Source organism: Salvia splendens, chromosome 2 (assembly GCF_004379255.2).
Source record: "Salvia splendens isolate huo1 chromosome 2, SspV2, whole genome shotgun sequence".
NCBI classification, from domain to species: Eukaryota; Viridiplantae; Streptophyta; class Magnoliopsida; order Lamiales; family Lamiaceae; genus Salvia; species Salvia splendens.
Window position 1 is genome coordinate 25,782,035 of NC_056033.1, and position 18,583 is coordinate 25,800,617.

Genomic DNA, 18,583 nt, shown 5'->3' on the forward strand with positions numbered 1-18,583 from the left:
TATCATCATTGTCCCGAAAATACCTTTCCCGACCTTTGTAAACCTGCAAAAACCAGCAACAAACGATGTCAGAAACTGACCGAACCGAAATCGACTCAAACAACACCATAACCACCGTCAATAACAACCCCATCAATCTGTCAGCCGCACAGTTTGCGGAACTTATACATATGATGACAATCAACTCCAAACAACCAAACCGGCCATCCCCACAACCAGAATCGTTGGGGAAATCAATCTGAAAACCAAGCTAGACGGAGACAACTACCCGCTATGGGTAAATCTGATGGAACGGGCCATCGGAGGGAAGGGCCTGACATCTCACATCGCTGGAGTTTCAGACCCCCCGCCGATTACCGATCCAATCTATCCGGTATGGCAGCAACGCAATCATTGTTGTTTTAACTGGATCATAAACAATATCGAGGCCAACCTTGTGAATGAAGTCTCACAGTACAAGACGGCCAGAGATCTGTGGGAAGGACTGGCCACTACCTACGGAAGCGACGCAGATCCGTTCCAAGTCTCGAACCTGCATCGAAAAGCATACAGAATGAAGCAAGGAGGAATAACATTAGAGGCATTATGGCAAAAATTTCAGGATCTTTGGCTATCCATCGACAACCGCGATCCAAATCCTTTTGACACCCCATCAAGCATCGAAAGGTATAATCAAATCACCCAAAGGCACAGAGTCTACCAATTTTTGTGGGCACTCGACGATCAGTACGACACCATCAAGAGAGAAATCCTGAACAAGGATCCACTCCCATCGGTGAGAACAGCCTACGGCATGATAAGGCGAGAGGCAGTCAACGCCAACATTCGTTCATCCAAGACCGAAGCCAAGGAGTCCGAAATTGGAATTGGCCTCAGTGCCATCGACAGAAACCTGAACAACCAACAACCCTCCAAATTTCAGACAAATCGGAAGGATGACGACAAGAGTAAACTCGTATGCACACATTGCGGGGGAAAGAAGCACACCAAGGATACCTGTTTTCTGATACACAGGTATCCGGAGTGGTGGGAGGAGATGAAGAAATCGAGGGCCAATCGAAGCTCAAACCGAGGAGGAAGTTCAAACTGTGCATCCGTGGCAGTCGGAGAGCGAGCTACCTACACCGAAGGACCTCCGGTGGACAGCATCACACCATCCGCCGCAATCGGAGAGGACAGAATCAAGCGAAGCAACGACGACAACAACGGGGCAGTGGCGTCGGTTTCGGTGGCCAGAACCTGGTCTGAAGGTATGAAACCAGGTTCCACCGCCGGCGGCGGTCGAACGACGACAGCCGATGGGCCGATCGGAGGAAAGGCCGGCGACCCAAATGAGAGGATACGAGTTAAATCCCTCATTCTCTCCAAAATCCAAATTTTACCCACCCATGTTTCCTATATTTCAAAATCCACCCCAACCGACCCAGAAATTCCAAAATCCTCCCCATTTTTCCCAGAAATTCCAAAAACCACCCCATTCTTCCCAGAAATACCAAAAACCACCCCAGAACTTCCATAAATTTCAAAACTGACCCAGAACTTTTCCCAAACCTCAAAATAACCCCAATACAGCCAAAACTTTACAAATTGCACCCCAGTTACCGAAACAACCAAAAAGTCAGCCATCTATTCCGTGTAGAAACTCATTTGAAGCGTTGGCATGTTCCTCCACCTCACAGTCACATACCAAAGACACCCAATGGATATTTGATTGCGGAGCCACCGACACAATGTCATTTGATGCCTCAGATTTCCTAACCATTTCAAAATCCCAAAAATCCTATGTCCAGACCACCAGTGGAGACCTAGCGCAAGTCCGGGGAGCGGGAACAATTAATATTTCCCCTACTTTACGCCTGTCTAACTGTCTTTATGTTCCGTCATTATCACATAAGCTTTTGTCCATTAGTCATGTGACTAAGGAACTGAACTGCAAATTACTGATGCAACCGAAATTTTGTATGTTACAGGATATCAAGACGGGGACGATAGTTGGGCGTGGCACTGAACGATGCGGACTGTACTATGTGGATGAAATAGCCCAACAGAGTACTGCGATGCTGACTCACGGACTGACAGACCAACAGGCTTGGCTTTGGCATCGTCGGTTAGGACATCCATCTATAGGATATCTTCGTCTTCTTTATCCTAAGCTAGTTACTTCTATGCAATCTTTTCATTGTGAAACTTGTTTGTTGGCCAAAAGCCATAGACACTCTTTTAAGCTGAACAATACTAGAATGAAAAAACCTTTTGCTTTAATTCACTCGAATGTGTGGGTGCCTGTACCCGTTACTGGGGGATAAGGTTTTCGTTATTTTGTGTTGTTTGTGGATGATTTCTCTCGTATGACTTGGGTTATTTCTTAAAAAATAAGTTTGAAGTTTACGAAAAATTCACAGAATTCTATACACTTGTCCAAACCCAGTACAACCAAAACATCCAAATCCTTAGGTCAGATAATGGGGGAGAGTTTGTGAAGGGAAAAATGCAAGACTTTTTTCGAGAACATGGGATAGTCCACCAAACGTCATGTGGCTATACTCCAGAACAAAATGGGGTAGCAGAAAGGAAAAACAGATATATCCTTGAGGTCACCAGAGCCCTCTTAATCGAGTCTAAAATACCCAAATCCTTTTGGCCCGAAGCCATAGCCACCGCAGTCTACCTCATGAACCGCCTACCGACCGGAATTCTACAATTCAAAACTCCCTTAGATAGTTTTTCCAAACATTTTGAGATACCATCATCCCTTTCTCTTGAACCCAGAGTTTTTGGCTGCTCAGTCTTTGTCCATATCCCTAAGCATGAACGTACGAAGTTTTCACCTTGTGCCCTCAAATGTGTTTTCTTAGGATATGGAAAAAATCAGAAAGGCTATAGGTGCTATGATCCGGCCACAAACCGCATGCACACAACTATGAATTGTGACTTTGTAGATGGAGAATACTTTTACAGCCAATCTAGTAGTCAGGGGGAGATTCAGCAGGATAATATTCCTACTAGTGACCTACTAAATTGGCTACCTACATCTATGCCTAGCCAGGGGAGAAATCAGTCAGGGGGAAAAGATCAACCTAAGCCAAGTCCTGTCACCGACGTCGGTCCGACAGAGGAAAGTAGTGGTACCGCCGGGCAGTTAAGTCCCATAGAGCAGGACGTGGAGTTAGGTGACGTTGCTCAGCCATCAACCCCTTCTTCGATTCCTCAGGTAAATGATTCAGTTATGGATAATGTATGGCTAGAAAACACTAATGGTGACATGAACAGTAGAGATGGCGACACAGGGCAACCATATGAATTGCCCCCCGAAGTGCTAGAGGAGTTCCTCCACGGAGATACTCCCCAGACTGGAAAGGAAGGAAGGCCAGATATGCGGTGGCAAACATTACTCAAGAACAACTTACGGAAATGGCCCGTGCATTCGAAACTGCTCTATATGAAGAAGAAGAGATACCGTAGTCATTCGCGGAAGCCTCAAAACACAAACATTGGAGAGAAGCTATGAAGAAGGAAATAGATGCTCTCATAAAAAATGAGACATGGGAGAAGTGTACACTGCTGACAGGAAAGAAGCCGGTCGGATGCCGATGGATATTCACTATAAAACGGCATGCTGATGGTTCAATCGAGAGATACAAGGCAAGACTCGTGGCCAAGGGATACACACAGGTGTATGGAGTAGATTATGAGGAAACCTTCTCTCTAGTTGCTAAATTGGACACTGTTCGAGCCCTACTTTCCGTGGCGGCTTGCAAAGACTGGCCTCTACACTAATTTGATGTAACAAATGCATTCCTGCATGGCGAATTGGAGAAAGATAAAGAAGTATATATGGAAGTCCCCCCGGGATGCTCAGAGGAGTTTGGAACAGGACAAGTGTGTCACCTCAGAAAGACGCTGTATGGGTTAAAGCAGTCCCCAAGAATCTGGTTTGAGAGGTTTTGTCAAGCAATGTTTAAACACGGGTTCAAGCAAAGCCATTCGGATCATACGCTCTTCACCAAGAGAAGGGATGGGAAGATGACATGTCTGATCATATATGTGGATGACATGATCATTACTGGAGACGATACTGAAGAAATCCAAAACTTGCTGGAAAATCTATCCAAAGAGTTCGAGATGAAAGATCTAGGATCCCTGAAGTACTTCCTTGGAATTGAAGTGTTGAGATCCAGACATGGAATATTTTTAAGGCAGAAAAAGTATGTTCTAGACCTTCTGGCAGAAACTGGGTTGTTGGATTGCAAGCCTGCAGAAACTCCAATGATCCCCAATCATGGATTGAAGATGGAAGAGGGAGCTGATCTTGCAGACCGGGAGAGATACCAACGGTTAGTAGGGAAACTCATCTACCTCTCACATACTAGGCCCGACGTAACATATGCGGTTGGCATTATCAGCCAGTTCATGCACAGACCTTAAGTAGACCATATGGATGCTGCGTTGAGAATTATGAGATACCTAAAGGGAACTATTGGCTATGGAGTGTTCCTAGCTAAAAGAGAGGATCTGGAAATTGATGGATATACGGATGCTGACTAGGCAAGCAATCCGATTGACAGAAAGTCCACTGGGGGATACTTCACCTTCATAGGAGGGAACTTAGTTACTTGGAGAAGTAAGAAGCAGAAGGTGGTGGCCCTATCAAGTGCAGAAGTAGAATTTCGAGGAATCAAAAGTGGACTGATGGAAATCATGTGGCTAAGGAGGTTGTTGACAGAAATTGGCTTTCCACATACACGGAAGAGTAAATTGTTCTGTGATAACAAAGCAGCGATCAGTATTACAGAAAATCCAGTACAACACGACCAAACCAAACACGTTGAAGTTGATCGACACTTCATCAAGGAGAAACTCGAAGGGGGAATCATAGAGTTCGCATTCGTTCGGTCAGAGGAGCAACTTGCAGACATCCTCACCAAAGCAGTTCACCCGAAAATCTTCAAGGAAATTCTGGACAAGTTGAGTATCGGAGATACCGTTGCTCAACTTAATGGGAGTGTCAAAGTAGCAAATCAAGGGAGAAATTAGCTCGATCAATGGAAGGAGAAGATTGAGGCAATAATTGAATTATGTAAAGAATAATAATGAATATTATTGCATAGAATAGATTGATACATTTTCCATAGATAGCTAATAATCCTCCCTATATATTTGGGGCTGTAAATCATTGTATAATGAAGCAAATACACGAAACCTTCTACTCCCAAATCTCTGTGTTCCCAATGTCGATCGATGCGTGTTCCGCCTCTCTCGATTACCATCGTTAAGATGGTATCAGAGCGGGTCGCCGACTGTGGGTCATATTTAACTGACCCAGCAGTATATCTGGGCTGAAACCGAAAAAAATGACTGACCCAGCAGTATAACTGGGCTGAAAATTTGGGCCAGTGGTCCAACCGATCGAAAAAAAAATTGGGCCGATTGTCCAATCGATCATAAAAAAAGTCCAACCCCTCCAAGATTCACCTTGAAGGGTTTGAGGGAGAGTGTTGGCAATTGAAACATAAAAATGAATATAATAATATCCCACATCGGTGTACACAAAGAGTTTAATCCACTATATAAATCTCATGGGCCTTTCCTCTTATCACCAATTGGTTTTAAGATGGAACCCATGAATTTCTATCAATATGCAAGTTTTCTTGCACAGCATATGCACAAAAAGAATGTACTATTATGAAAGAATTGATTATGTGGTTCTGACAGCTCTCATTTAGTCTTGGATTAGAACCTTCTATTAACGAGATTCTAACATTTCTGAATTCTGATAGTGTATATCTTGGATAGTTTATTTATGAGAGAGGTTAAGGATTAAACTAGCTATTCGGATCTTCAAGATTGGACAGTTCCAACACTTTTTCAGTGGTGTTATTAGAGTTCAAATTTTTGACTTTAGAATAGGCAATAGTTTCTAACTATTTTGATATTGTGTGGATATTTTGTTTCCTACTTGTACGATATTTTCTTGTTTGTTGGTAAAATTTTATTTCGATCAGAAGGATGTTATGATTTTCTTAGGAGTTGTTATGACTTTCATAGGATAGGAATTGATCAGTTGATTTCCCTTCAACACATCAATATTAAACTAAAGTATTATGGATTGTCTTAAATGAAAATAAATGGAAGTTATAATAGTTAACATTGTGACCTATACTTTATGTGTAAATTGAAGTAGCATGGCAAAAGTTTGAGTGGAGTATCAAAGATAAAAGAGGTAAATAAGTGAGTGACAATGCAAGGTATGATAGAGAGTAATGTGATGGTGTATGCTTGAATTAGCTTATTAATTTAAGACTAAAGTCCAATTTTGGTCCCTTACATTTGTCCTAAAATTCTTTTTGGTCTCATATATTAAGTTTGTGACCTTTTGGTCCCTAACATATTGTTTGGGACCCAAACAATATGTTAGGGACCAAAAGGTCACGTCACAAACTTAACAAACAATATGTTAGGGACCAAAATGTCACAAACTTAATATATGGGACCAAAAAGAATTTTAGGACAAATGTAAGGGATCAAAATTGGACTTTAGTCTTAATCAATATTAATGTAAGTTTTACAGATCTGAGATTTAGACAGTCTAGTCATTTCAGTTGGGTTAGTTCCATCATAAGACCAACTTATTTGGGGAGATAAAAATCAGTGTTGTTAAAAGTGCGCCTGGGGCATGCCTCGAATCTCCCCAGGGTGGATGGGGTGAGCGAGATGCAGGGGAACCGGGTGAGGCAGCTTGGCCCCGCCAGTTTGGCAGCTGTGACTTTTCAATTCTGAAACCCTAATTTATGCTGTCTTTCAATTTTTTACTCCATGCTTAAAAAAAAATTATGCTGTCTTTCAATTCCCTAAACCCTACAGTGTTTTTTCGTAAAATAACTTAAACACAATAAATGTTGAAATCTGTCAGATTTCATGCCCACCAGATGATTGAAACCAAGAGCCTCATATAGAACATATATTCATAGATGTTTCTTTTGGATTTCTGTTGTTGAGTGCCTTCTTAAATACTTAAAAGACTGATTGATAGTTTTTGTAATTCCATTTGCTGCATGAAATTATTTCCTTTTCATAATTCTTCACGACCCCCTGTTTCCAGCGTGTGAAAGTATATCGCTTGAATGAAGACGAGAAATGGGATGATCAAGGCACTGGGCATGTCACTGTTGATTACTTGGAGATTTCTTTTACCATCTTTCTCTTAGTATGCTTTTCTTGGCATGATGGCTGCATGATATATTTACTTAAACATTTACCTTGTGGTGCAGAGATCAGAAGACCTGGCTGGGTCTGTTTGTTATTGACGAGGAGGACAATGAAACACTACTGCTGCATCGCATCAGCTCAGATGATATCTATCGCAAGCAAGAAGGTGCTCTTTCCTAACTTCTTTTTCCCTTCATAAATTCCGTCATGCTTGACTTATTCCCTTTAATTAGTTTAGTCCTCCCTTCTACGTTTCAGATACAATTATTTCCTGGCGGGATCCTGAGTTTTCAACTGAATTGGCCCTTAGCGACATCTGGTTGCTCTTACATATGGCTAGTATCAACTTAATTGCAATTTGTGTCAACGTCCTTTTATATTACTATTTAAAGTGTACCGCTCAGCTTACACACTTTATTATTAATTGTGATTAATGTAGGGATCATCATATATGTAGTGTGCAAAGGAATACGCACTTTGGCTCAATAGCCAGTAAGTTCCTACAGTTGATGTAATTATTCTCCATGTCTTTGTCACAATCATAAGTTCTGCTTTCTTGTCCATGCTATTTGTGCCTTGTAGTAATCTAAATATAAATGTCTTCATGAGAAGCATGTTAAAGCCAAAAGAGATTGATTTTTTGAGTGTGATTTTAGATCAGGGACACGTTAAAGCCCAAAGAGGTTGAATTTTTTAGTGTTTATTTTAGTTGAGAGATGTTGGTCACTTGTTTGGCTTACTTGCTCTTGTTTTTGTGAGAAACTTTCATGTCCTTGTTCCTATGCTCCCTCGTACGAATAAGTGTGCAATTTACAATTTTCCTCAATTAATTTTAAAATAATCAAATTATGTGATATATGCAAAACTCATTATTATTGCAATACACAGAACGTGGAGGTCATTTTTAGATCCAAACCACGGAGGCCATTCTTTGATATCATGGAGTTCATTGTTAGTCTGTTTTTAGGTAATTTTAGAAAAGTTAGAAAAGATGACCTAAATGATCTAAAATTGACATCCGTATTTGTAAAATGACCTAAATACTAACTAACAGTGACATCCATGATCCATGTTACCTAACAATGATAAATCTGCGTTCAGCAATAAGATGCATAATTTATTGACCGTTAGATTACATGATCTTGCGGTTTAAATTTGGCCGTGGTAGTCATACAAAGTAATTTATATATAAAAGGAATTATCATTTACCACATGGTTATTTTTTTATCTGGTGTAATGATTAAATTACTTGTACATGCTATCAATTTATCAAATTTCCTGAAGAATAATCATTTCTATAAATGCTTCTTTCTTTGGTTTGCATTTTATTATACCAGAAGAGTTCTGCTAAATGTTTCAGAATAGTGAAAGTTTGTTTTTGTGCTTCTTTGAGAAATTCTCTTAGAAAAAACAAAAACATGTTTTCCTGAACTCCTCTTCAGGTTTAGGTATTTAAGGGGTTAGGGTAGTGCCATAGTGCCCTCAATGTGTGGACTCTGACATAATGAGATTCCCCAGCAACAATCGAAATTAGTTTGTTGAAGTAGCTGGAGGAACCCAAACCCATTGCACTACATGCTTGATTTTCTTTCCCACTATAAATGTGAGATTTCCTGAAATTGGCCGGTCTATAGAAAGTTATTTCGTAAAAAGCGTGAATGGAACACACTATATGTCCATGGCACGATAACCAAAAAAGAAAAAGAACAATCCTAAGTTTAGGTATTTCTTTGTGGTTACTTTCCTCTCCTGTGATTATATAAATTGCTGTATGTGTAGAAAGAATGTAGGCAAAAATTAGTTTGTGGAGGGGAGTGGAAAGGAGAATTAATTTTCTTTGTGGACCAAGTCATTGCAACCTCTGATATCAATTTCTTTTTCCATTTTTTCCTTATAGAGTTGATTATAGATGGTAGCTACGATCACAATATGGGTAATTCATTCTCTGGGGATAGACTTTGTGCTTATAAACTTCCTTACTGGAGTCCTATCACATCAGTGCAGAAATCTGAGTGGCTCCCTTTAAATTCCCTGTGTATGTGGCTCATCGAACCCCTTTCCTATATGGTCTCAAAACATTACGCTTAGCTATCAGCTTATGCAATGTTAAGAGTATTTTCCATATCATGGTGTTATCCATGGATATGCCAGATTGATGAAAGTAAATTTTTATATATCTGAAATGTTGCATAGAGAAATACCTATCTGGAGAAGTTTAGTACCAACATAATCTCATAATAACTTATTGGCTGATATTTTGAATAGTTTAAATCTTTTAGATGAGACTTCCAACAACATCAATAGTGAGTTGAGGGAACTGCCTCCAGTTGAGTTGTCTTCCCTCCCTTTAATACTTAAGGTATTGGCTCAGTTCCGCCATATTTCCCTTTTCTCATTGTTTTTAATGATATTCCTGTTATATCTTTCCTCTTTTATAACTCTTGGGTTACTTTATCATTCTTTGCATAAGCCAAGATTATCCACATGTTAGTTGTGGTTTGGCAGATTGTTGAGAGTGGCATAGCAGATCAGTTGCGTGTGACTGAACTTATATTAAATGATGTAAGTGCTCTGATCCAAATGTGAAAAGTTCATAATATCCTAAGCTGTACTAATGTACTTCAATACTTTGTCATGCTCCTGTCTATGCTGCACATGCCTCTGCATCTGCTAAGCAATAAGCAATTATAATAATGAAACATTTTTGCTTCAATGAGAAAATGTTCCCTGTCACTTGATACATCTCTTAAGACCATTATTTAGAAAATTTTCATTTTTATGTAATTTTGTTAAATTGGAAACACTGTTTTATCCTTTGATAGTTTATATTAACCCATAAAGGAATGATAAGTTGTTCCTATGCTACTGCCAGTTTCATTCTCGCGATCCCTCTATCGTCTCTTATTGCTTAATGCTCGTATTCTCTTGAGTTATTACCGGTTGCTGCTGACTTAAGTGAAGCTTATTTGTGGTGCAGCAAGATTTTTTCCGGAAGTTGATGGAACTGTTCAGGATATGTGAAGATTTGGAAAACATTGATGATCTTCACTTAATATTCAAAATTGTTAGGGGAATCAGTGAGTAGTTTTATTGTTTAACATGGTGTGGTATTGTGTTTGAGCCCAACATTTTGAATGTTTTTTTATGAACATTTACTTGCAGTTCTGCTAAACAGTGCTCAAATCTTTGAGAAACTTTTCGGGGATGAATTGATTATGGATATAATGGGATGCTTAGAGTGTAAGTGTTTCTCCATGAGAAAGTTATACATATGAATTTCATTACCGATTGTATTAGACCATTGTCACTTGCAATGTACTCCCTCCGTCCCATAACAATATGCCATTTGGGGACGACGCGAGTTTTAATGCAAAATTTGGTAAAGTAAGAGAGGATGAGAAAAAATAGTTGAAATAGTGTAGTGGATGGTGGGCTCCATAAATGATAAAGTAAAAGAGAAGTAGACAAGGTTTCCAGAAATTGATATGGACTATATTTATAGGATGGATGAAAATGGAAATTGAGTCTATTTCTATGGGACAGAGGGAGTAATTCTTGACATGTTAGTAGTTAGTACCTCCCTGAATATTTGGGTTTGTGCTTCATATGGTTTTGCAGATGACGGCTATTTAGGTATATTAAGCCTGATCTATTTTGCTCTTTAATTTATAGTTTTCATGCTTTACAGGTATCTGCCTTGTTATCCACCTTTGTAGCCTAAATGTCGAGATTTAACTTGCCGAACATGCTAACTTTGCGGATATAGATAATTGTTATGATATTCATGCTGCAGGGACCTAGTCAGTGAAGGCATTTTTGACATCATAGCGGATGTCTTGCAGAGTGAAGACTATAAGCTTGTATTGACTGGGAACTGAAATAAATCACTCTTTATATGATGGACTTGTAATGTAGTTTTGTTGTATTGTCTGTTTGATTCAGTACATGTAGGATCACTCCATGATTGTTTGCCATAATGGATGCAGGACAGACATCCTCGTTCTTTTTCAGAGCCTGGATGGGAGTATTTTGCGTTCTTATGTTAGTTGGCAGGAAGGTGCTCTTCTTGGACTCATGGTGAGAATTTGACCAATCTACTTTGGTGATTTTATATTGGGATTGACCACATCACATAGGAGTTTTATTGAGACAATCCTTCGATAAGTGGCGTATAACTTGGCATATGAAACTATAAAAGCAAGAAGATGCTATGGAAAGGGTTATGGGCAGATGACTCTTGGTTTCAAAGTTTTCTGTATATTACTTTTAGCCTCCTTTCAGCTTTTTTTTCCTACTGAGGATTTAACTAATTATTTTGTGAGGGAAACCTTTGGTGTCATTAGGTCCTTAGTCATTGTTTCTTCATTTGAAGGAGGTGGGTTGGAAGAATATTGATAGATTGAGTAACTTGGAAATAAGATGGTAGCGTGATAATGGAATAGAATTGCTTTGATAAAGTGTTTGTATGTGGAGTACAGTTCTTTTTTACTCTTGTGCTATATATGACTTCGACATTATTCTTTTTATTATGTATATGGAGAGTATAGTATCTGTTTAACTCTTGTGCTATATTTGGCTTTTACAATATTCATTTTCTTATGGGCCATTGCATGAACAATTGCAGATTAAGATCGTGAAACCCAATTCTGTCTCAATTGCTATTATTTGAACTTGTCTTTAATGCGAAATTGTGTATGTGTGCTCTCCAATCTTTACTACCCTATCAGCATTAGGTGTGGCAGTATCTTAGTCTTCCGGGTTAAGTTTACTTGCTTTTAATTTGCAGGTGAAACACATGCTTACAGATTATGGAGATGACATGCATTGCCAGTTTTTTGAAATTCTTCGCAGTCTTTTGGACTCTTCGCCAGGAGCTCAGGTACATTACTTCTACAGCTGTTTGCTTCATTTATTTTTCGTATACATTATCCTATGCAACTGTTCCGCATGTATGAGTCTTCTTTACTTGATTTTTTTACAGTGATGTAGTAATTTTCTGACTTCTGTATGGGTATCTTCTTACTAACCCCTTTAGGTGGTTGGGGGCTTGGGGCATGTATTTAACTGTCTCAATTTATTGCAGAGAGAAAATATTGTAGAGATTTTCTATGAGAAGCACTTGAATCAGTTAGTTGATGTATTATCATCATGCCTCTCAAATAGTGGTGGTCAAACTGGCAGCAAGTCTGGTAGCTCATTCGGAGGATCTGGGAATCAAAGATCGGTGAAGCCTGAAGTTTTGATAAATATATGTGATCTGCTATGCTTCTGCGTTCTGCAGCATCCTTACAGGATAAAGTAATGTTTTTGCTATGCTTGAGTTTGTCTATGCAATTGACTGAATCGAGAACTCAGTTCTGATCTATCTTCCATTTCTTTGTAGATGCGATTTTCTCCTTATTGATGTCATTGAGAAGGTTCTTTGCCTGACAAAAAGAAGAGAGAAGTGCTGCTATTAGATTTATGAGGTCGCTTGTTTCTCGTAGTGTAAGTAAATTTAAATTTATTGATCTTTGTGGATCTGATTTTTTCTGAAGTTGCAGGTTATGTTAACAAAGATCCTTAGGCATATATAGCTAATTATATTTTCTTGACGCACAAACCATGAAATCATAATCAATAACTCCCACAGATTTCGTTAGATATTTATTACTCTTTGTCTTAACACAGATCTCATTTTCCTCTTTTTTTTTGTGTTAGAACTTAGACTGATGTTAGTCTCTCTTTGTATATTGCAGGATGAGCACCTAATTAATCATGTTGTAAAGAAAAACCTTTTCAAACCGATTATAGATGCCTTTGTTGCTAATGGGGATCGTTATAATCTTCTGAATTCAGCAGTTCTTGAACTCTTTGAATATATTCGGAAGGTTTTTACAAATCACATCGCACTGTTTGATTGGTCCATGCGTCTTTTGCCTTTACTAAATTCTTGTTTTCTCATGCATGTCGTTTGCAGGAGAATTTAAAAGTACTGTTACGATACCTTGTGGATACTTTCTGGGATCAGCTGGAAAAGTTTGAAACTCTCTCTTCTATTCATGCCCTAAAAGTTAAATATGAACAGGTATCATAGTCTTTTCTTTTGTGATATATGCACCTCATTTTGGTGGTTCCACAAATGAACTCATTGCCATTTGCAGTCGCTTGAAAGTGTTGGTATGGTGAGCACTGGTACATTGTTAGACCAAAGGAAACGACTTGACGAGCGAGCTTTGGATAGAGAAGAGGAGGATTATTACAATGAGGACAGGTTGATGTCTTCTCCGCTCATGAGTATATCCCAAGTATAAGATTCAGTCCTTAATATGATACTCCTTCCGGCCCACTAAACATGGAACATTTGCTTTTCGGCATGCAATTTTGTAGTGTTGTTTTGTGAGTTAAGTAGAAAGAGAATAAAGTAAGAGAGAGAAAAAGTAGAGATGCTGATGTTTCCATTTTATTCATTTTTAGTGGGACAACCCAAAAAGGAAACGTTCATTTTAAATGAGACAGATGGAGTAATAATTAATTGATTTGTTTCTTTCAGTGATGAGGAAGATTCAGCAACCACTAACCGACGAAAATTTCAACCTCCCGTGTTAGTTAATGGGCTTGCTCTGGAAAATACATCCCCTAGGTATATTATCGCCACTGTGTATATCATTCCCCTGGAAGAAATACATTAATTATGTCTAAATTTCAAGGTCTGGTGGACTGGTTGATTATGACGATGATGAAGATGACGAAAACTACAGGCCACCTCCGAAAAAGACTACAGGCTCGTCTGATGAGGATGAGGGACTGAGAGAGTTCCCATTGAAGCGCAAATTTGCTTCAAAAGAGGATAGTGAGGCAAAAAGGTTAAAGCTCTCTTCGAAAAGCTTAAAACCGAGTGCTGTCTTCTGCTGTACCTTAAAGAAGGGGGAACTACCCAGCAAGAAGCCAGCAACCGGAAACATTCTCCCTCCAAGTGTAAACCAAAATACCGTTGCAACAAATCCTGAGAAGGGGGGGCTCGTAGGTGCTTCTGAAAATGCAGAAGAGGGAAAACAGAATGGCGAAGAAGAAGTCTTTTCCAAAAGCTGTAATGACGGTTTGGATGATTCTGCTGATAACAGAAATCTTGGAGACGAACGCACATTGTTATCACCAAAGTCTTCGCTGGAGATGGCTGTGAAAGGATCTTGAATATACTCAAAAGAGTTCAACATGCTCCAACTTCCACATGGCGGGTTCCACACGCATTGCCAAATCATTTCGAGGACTCAACCAAACCGCACGAGAAAACGGGGGAGACAAACATATACAGAGACCCCCTCGGATACTGGAAGGGAAAGCATACTGTACAGTACTATCGCACGGATGCAGAGCACTTGCCTGGAAGCTTCTTCCTCAATTTATGTTTCCGGGCAATCTTAGCTAAGTAATGGTTCATTGTAAGACTAGCACCGATCACAAGCCTTTTGCTAATACGCAATCATCTTTGCTTGATTCTTTCCGCTTACCTCTAATGTTGATAGTCGTCTGCGTTTATATGTGATAGAGATAGGGAAGCAATCAAATCCTGTCTTGGCATGGTCTGTATAAACTAGGGAACAAATTTATTGAGGCCGAATTTTGTGTTTTACTTGTGGTTATAACTTCGTAAGTGTACATTATTTTAAATTCGACGTAAACTATATTTTTGAAAGGGGATATTCATAGCAGTTGTGAGATGTGCCACTGATTTCTTACATAATTAGTAATTGTCATTATGTACTTGCACGTTCCATCCCTATTAATTGTTCTATTTCACCTTTTTGTTCTCGATACGTAGATTTTATATTCTATTAGTTCATTTTTTTGCAATTATTAATTATAAAACTAATATACTATCACTATCTCCGTTTCATAAGAGTAATCACTTTTGGTTGGGCATATGTTTACACACAAATGGTAAATTTATAGAGATTTAGAAAGAAAAAATAATAATCATAAGAGTAATACTTTTGGTTGAGCATATGTTAACACACAATTGGTAAATTTATAGAGATTTAGAAAGAAAAAATAATTAAGTATTGTTAGTGAAGATTGAGTTTCATTTTATAAAGGAGAAAAATAGTTTTTAAAATTTAAAAGTGTATATTCTTATAGGACAATCTAAAAGAAAATAAATAATACCCTTATGGGATAGGGGCATTCTACTAATTTTTTTGATAAAGTCAAATAATTTCACAAACATGGACAATTGATGGGGTCCAGAGGAATCAATTGATTGGACTAATGTTTGATTGTTTTATTGTGGGACAAGATCGTAGTTTCTGATAAATAAATTTATTACTCCCTCCGTCCCATTCTAAGTGGAATTGTTTTTTGGAATGAAAATCTATGTAATGTTATTTTGTGAGATAAATGGAGAAAATAAAGTAATATAGCGAAAAAGTAGAGAGGTGGATGTTTCTTGAAATAGATTTTAGAGTGAGACATCTCAAAATGGAAAATGTGTCAATTAGAGTGGGACGGCGGAGTAATATAAATGAAAGTTCAAACTAGTTTATAAACATTTGCCTTTCTTTACGAGATTTAATGTATTGTTTTGTGAGTCATCCCGCTATTTACTTGTAGATTCATAGTTTTGATTGTACTTCAATTTTTATGTGTGGTTGAGTGAAGGAGTGTGACATTGTGATTTAATTTGTTTTGATATTTCATGCGTTGCAACATTTATTTCAAGCAATTCAGTTGAATTGATTGTGCATTTATGATATTGGAAGAATGTAACGTGTTCTCAATTCAATTTTTGAGTCTATCTCCATTTGCTATAGATTGCTAAAATTGGGAAATCTAAAGTTGAAAATAGGGAGATCCATGGTCGAATCTGAAGGTCAAGAATGGGGATGTCCTTGGTGCGGCAATTGAAACCAAAATTTTCCTCCATAATATGTTATGCCCCAAAGAAAAAAGAATTGTTTATTTGAAAAATGAAAATATTTGTCAAGATTGCTGAAACACTTTTCATGAGAAATTCACACGTAAACTAAAATTGATGATTTTATAAATCACTTTTAAAAATTATAAAAAATCATATGCCAGTATTTACAATCAATATCCCTTTAACTAGCGTGAAAGGGTTAATGCAAGGAGGCCAATCTCTTTCAAATAGAAAATATACAACATGGATTATGGCAATGCAATTGGACTCTCATGTCGATCCAAATGAAGCATCCTTTCCGCGTAGGTAAATCTTTGCCTGCTAGGCAAAATGCTAGCAAATTGCAAACTCGTCTCGGTAGGACATGTATTTCTATTACTATGAAATTCATAAATGAACTAGTTAATGGTGGAGTTACCATTATCCTTTTTGTAGTGATGAATCTTTGTATGTGTTCTTAAGACACATAAATACATCTTGAGTTTATTATGTTTATTATTTAGGCCCATTTAAATTCCTAGTTAAAAAAACTGTACATTTTGGTCATTTTGGATTTGAGCAAAATATGTTCATTATCTCAAGCAAGACATTTAATTTCATTCATAGGAGATATTACTCTCGCCGTCCTATAAAAATATGTGCATTCCATATTTTAAAAGTTATCCCTATTTATTACCCCTATACATCAACTTATTTACAACTTACCACCATTAAATACTACTAATAATATAAGTCTCACTATCGACTAACATTACTTTAACTATCATTCTCTCCCTTTGTTTTACTCTACTAATTTTGTCTTAACCACATGTCATATCAATTGCCCATATTTTTATGCGACAGAGAGAATAGATAAAAAAGCTCATTTTAAAATTTTACATAGTTATTATTCCCTCCTTCAGTGAAATGTTGTCCAGTCTTTCCATTTTGGTCCGTCTGTGAAATGTTGTCCACTTTGCTTTTTTTTCATTCCTGGTAAAAGTAAACCACTTTTCACCAACTCATTACACTCACATTCTATTATAAAACTACTACATAAATGTTGGATCTATATTCCATTAAATTTCCTAACTCACTTTATTTACATTTTTTAAAACCCTTGTCGAGTCAAATATGGACAACATTTCGCGGTGGAGGGAGTAACCAATAAGTATATTAGTGAATTGTGATAGATGAGAATTCGACATAAATTACAATAAATTGATTTTGTTGATTTGGTTTCGTGTCATCAATTATTTTATCTAAGTGCTTAGCTAATTCAACCTCCAAATTAGATGCTATCAATCATATGACTAATTATTAATTATGTTTCTAACTTATGACCAACAAATGAATGTATTCTTTAATATTGTTAACAATGAATTGTTTATCAAAAATAGATGCAATAAATTACCTTAGTTATTTAACGGGAAAATATTCATCCCTTTTGTTGGAAATTAGAAAAATATTAGAAACATGTGGCAATGATTTGGATTCAATGTTTACTAAAAAATCAAAAAATGAATAAGCCGAACCCATTGCATAAATTAATGTTGGACAATTATTCTCTTTGTGAAGGTGTTTCCATGCATGCACTGATGCTAGCCGAGTGATAGAGCCGTTGAAGCTCGAGGAAGAGATCAAGAAAGGAGCTCGATTTTGGTGAGCTCGAACTAGCCGTTGGAGATAGCGGTTATAACTGATTTTTGGAAAGTGAAGTCAGTTAGTTTGTTTCTTCTTCTCCATCACTTATATAGCTCGATTTCAGTTGTAATGCAATGAATGAGATCAACACAATACACATACGCTATTAGGAGATTACTACTCTAGTTTGTGATTAGCTTTGAGTGGTTGAATAGTGAGAGTGAGTTCCTTGTAATCGAGTGTTCCCATCAATAAAATTCCGGTCATCTTCTCCGTGGACGTAGGTGTTTCTTCACCGAACCACGTTACATCCTTGTGTGTTTTACTTTCTCGTTCTTGTGAGTGTGAGATCGGCGGTATCACGACCCAACAAGTGGCGCCGCCTGTGGGAAGCGTTGAAACGTTTTCTCGATTGGTTTTCTAGGCGAGTTGAAGTCCAGAAGCTTTGTTGTCTGAGCCGATCTTGGCGATTGCCCACCATTTGTTCGAAGAAATGTCCACAGCCAGGTTTGAGGTGGAGAAGTTCACTGGCAGAAATGATTTTGGGCTGTGGAGGCTGAAGATGAAGGCCATCTTGATGCAGCAAGGCCTATGGGATATCCTGAAGGGAGGCAGTGATGTTAAGGAAAACCCTGAGGCCGACGAGAAGGAGAAAGGGAGGCTTCAAGATATGCAATACAGGGCCTATAGCACCCTGATCTTGAACTTGACAGATAGGGTGCTGAGGGAGGTCTCCAAGGAGGAGACAGCTGCAGGGGTATGGACAAAACTTGAGTCATTGTATATGACTAAGTCCCTTGCAAATCGATTGCCTTCAAGTTCTCGGATGGAAAAGGCATTGCTGAATAGCTTGAGGAA

The 18,583-nt window shown here is 38.2% G+C and overlaps 2 protein-coding genes across 2 annotated transcripts; both read left to right on the top strand.

Moving 5' to 3' along the window:
- The first annotated feature begins 286 nt into the window (after positions 1–286).
- On the top strand, positions 287–1,519 carry LOC121777015. The gene has a single exon (XM_042174150.1). It carries the CDS (start codon positions 287–289, stop codon positions 1,517–1,519), a length of 1,233 nt encoding a protein of 410 aa, XP_042030084.1.
- Positions 1,520–6,677: 5,158 nt separating this feature from the next.
- On the top strand, positions 6,678–14,897 carry LOC121777035 (serine/threonine-protein phosphatase 4 regulatory subunit 3B-like). Its single transcript, XM_042174167.1, is given in 21 exon segments — positions 6,678–6,726; positions 7,100–7,155; positions 7,269–7,372; positions 7,465–7,516; positions 7,518–7,541; positions 7,646–7,698; positions 9,486–9,565; positions 9,712–9,768; positions 10,184–10,283; positions 10,369–10,446; positions 10,825–10,862; positions 11,158–11,283; positions 11,993–12,085; positions 12,290–12,504; positions 12,590–12,652; positions 12,654–12,693; positions 12,945–13,076; positions 13,166–13,273; positions 13,350–13,459; positions 13,739–13,828; positions 13,896–14,897. Coding segments are annotated over 21 exon segments (2,118 nt in total). The 5' UTR covers positions 6,678–6,711; the 3' UTR covers positions 14,380–14,897.
- The last annotated feature ends 3,686 nt before the right edge of the window (positions 14,898–18,583 follow it).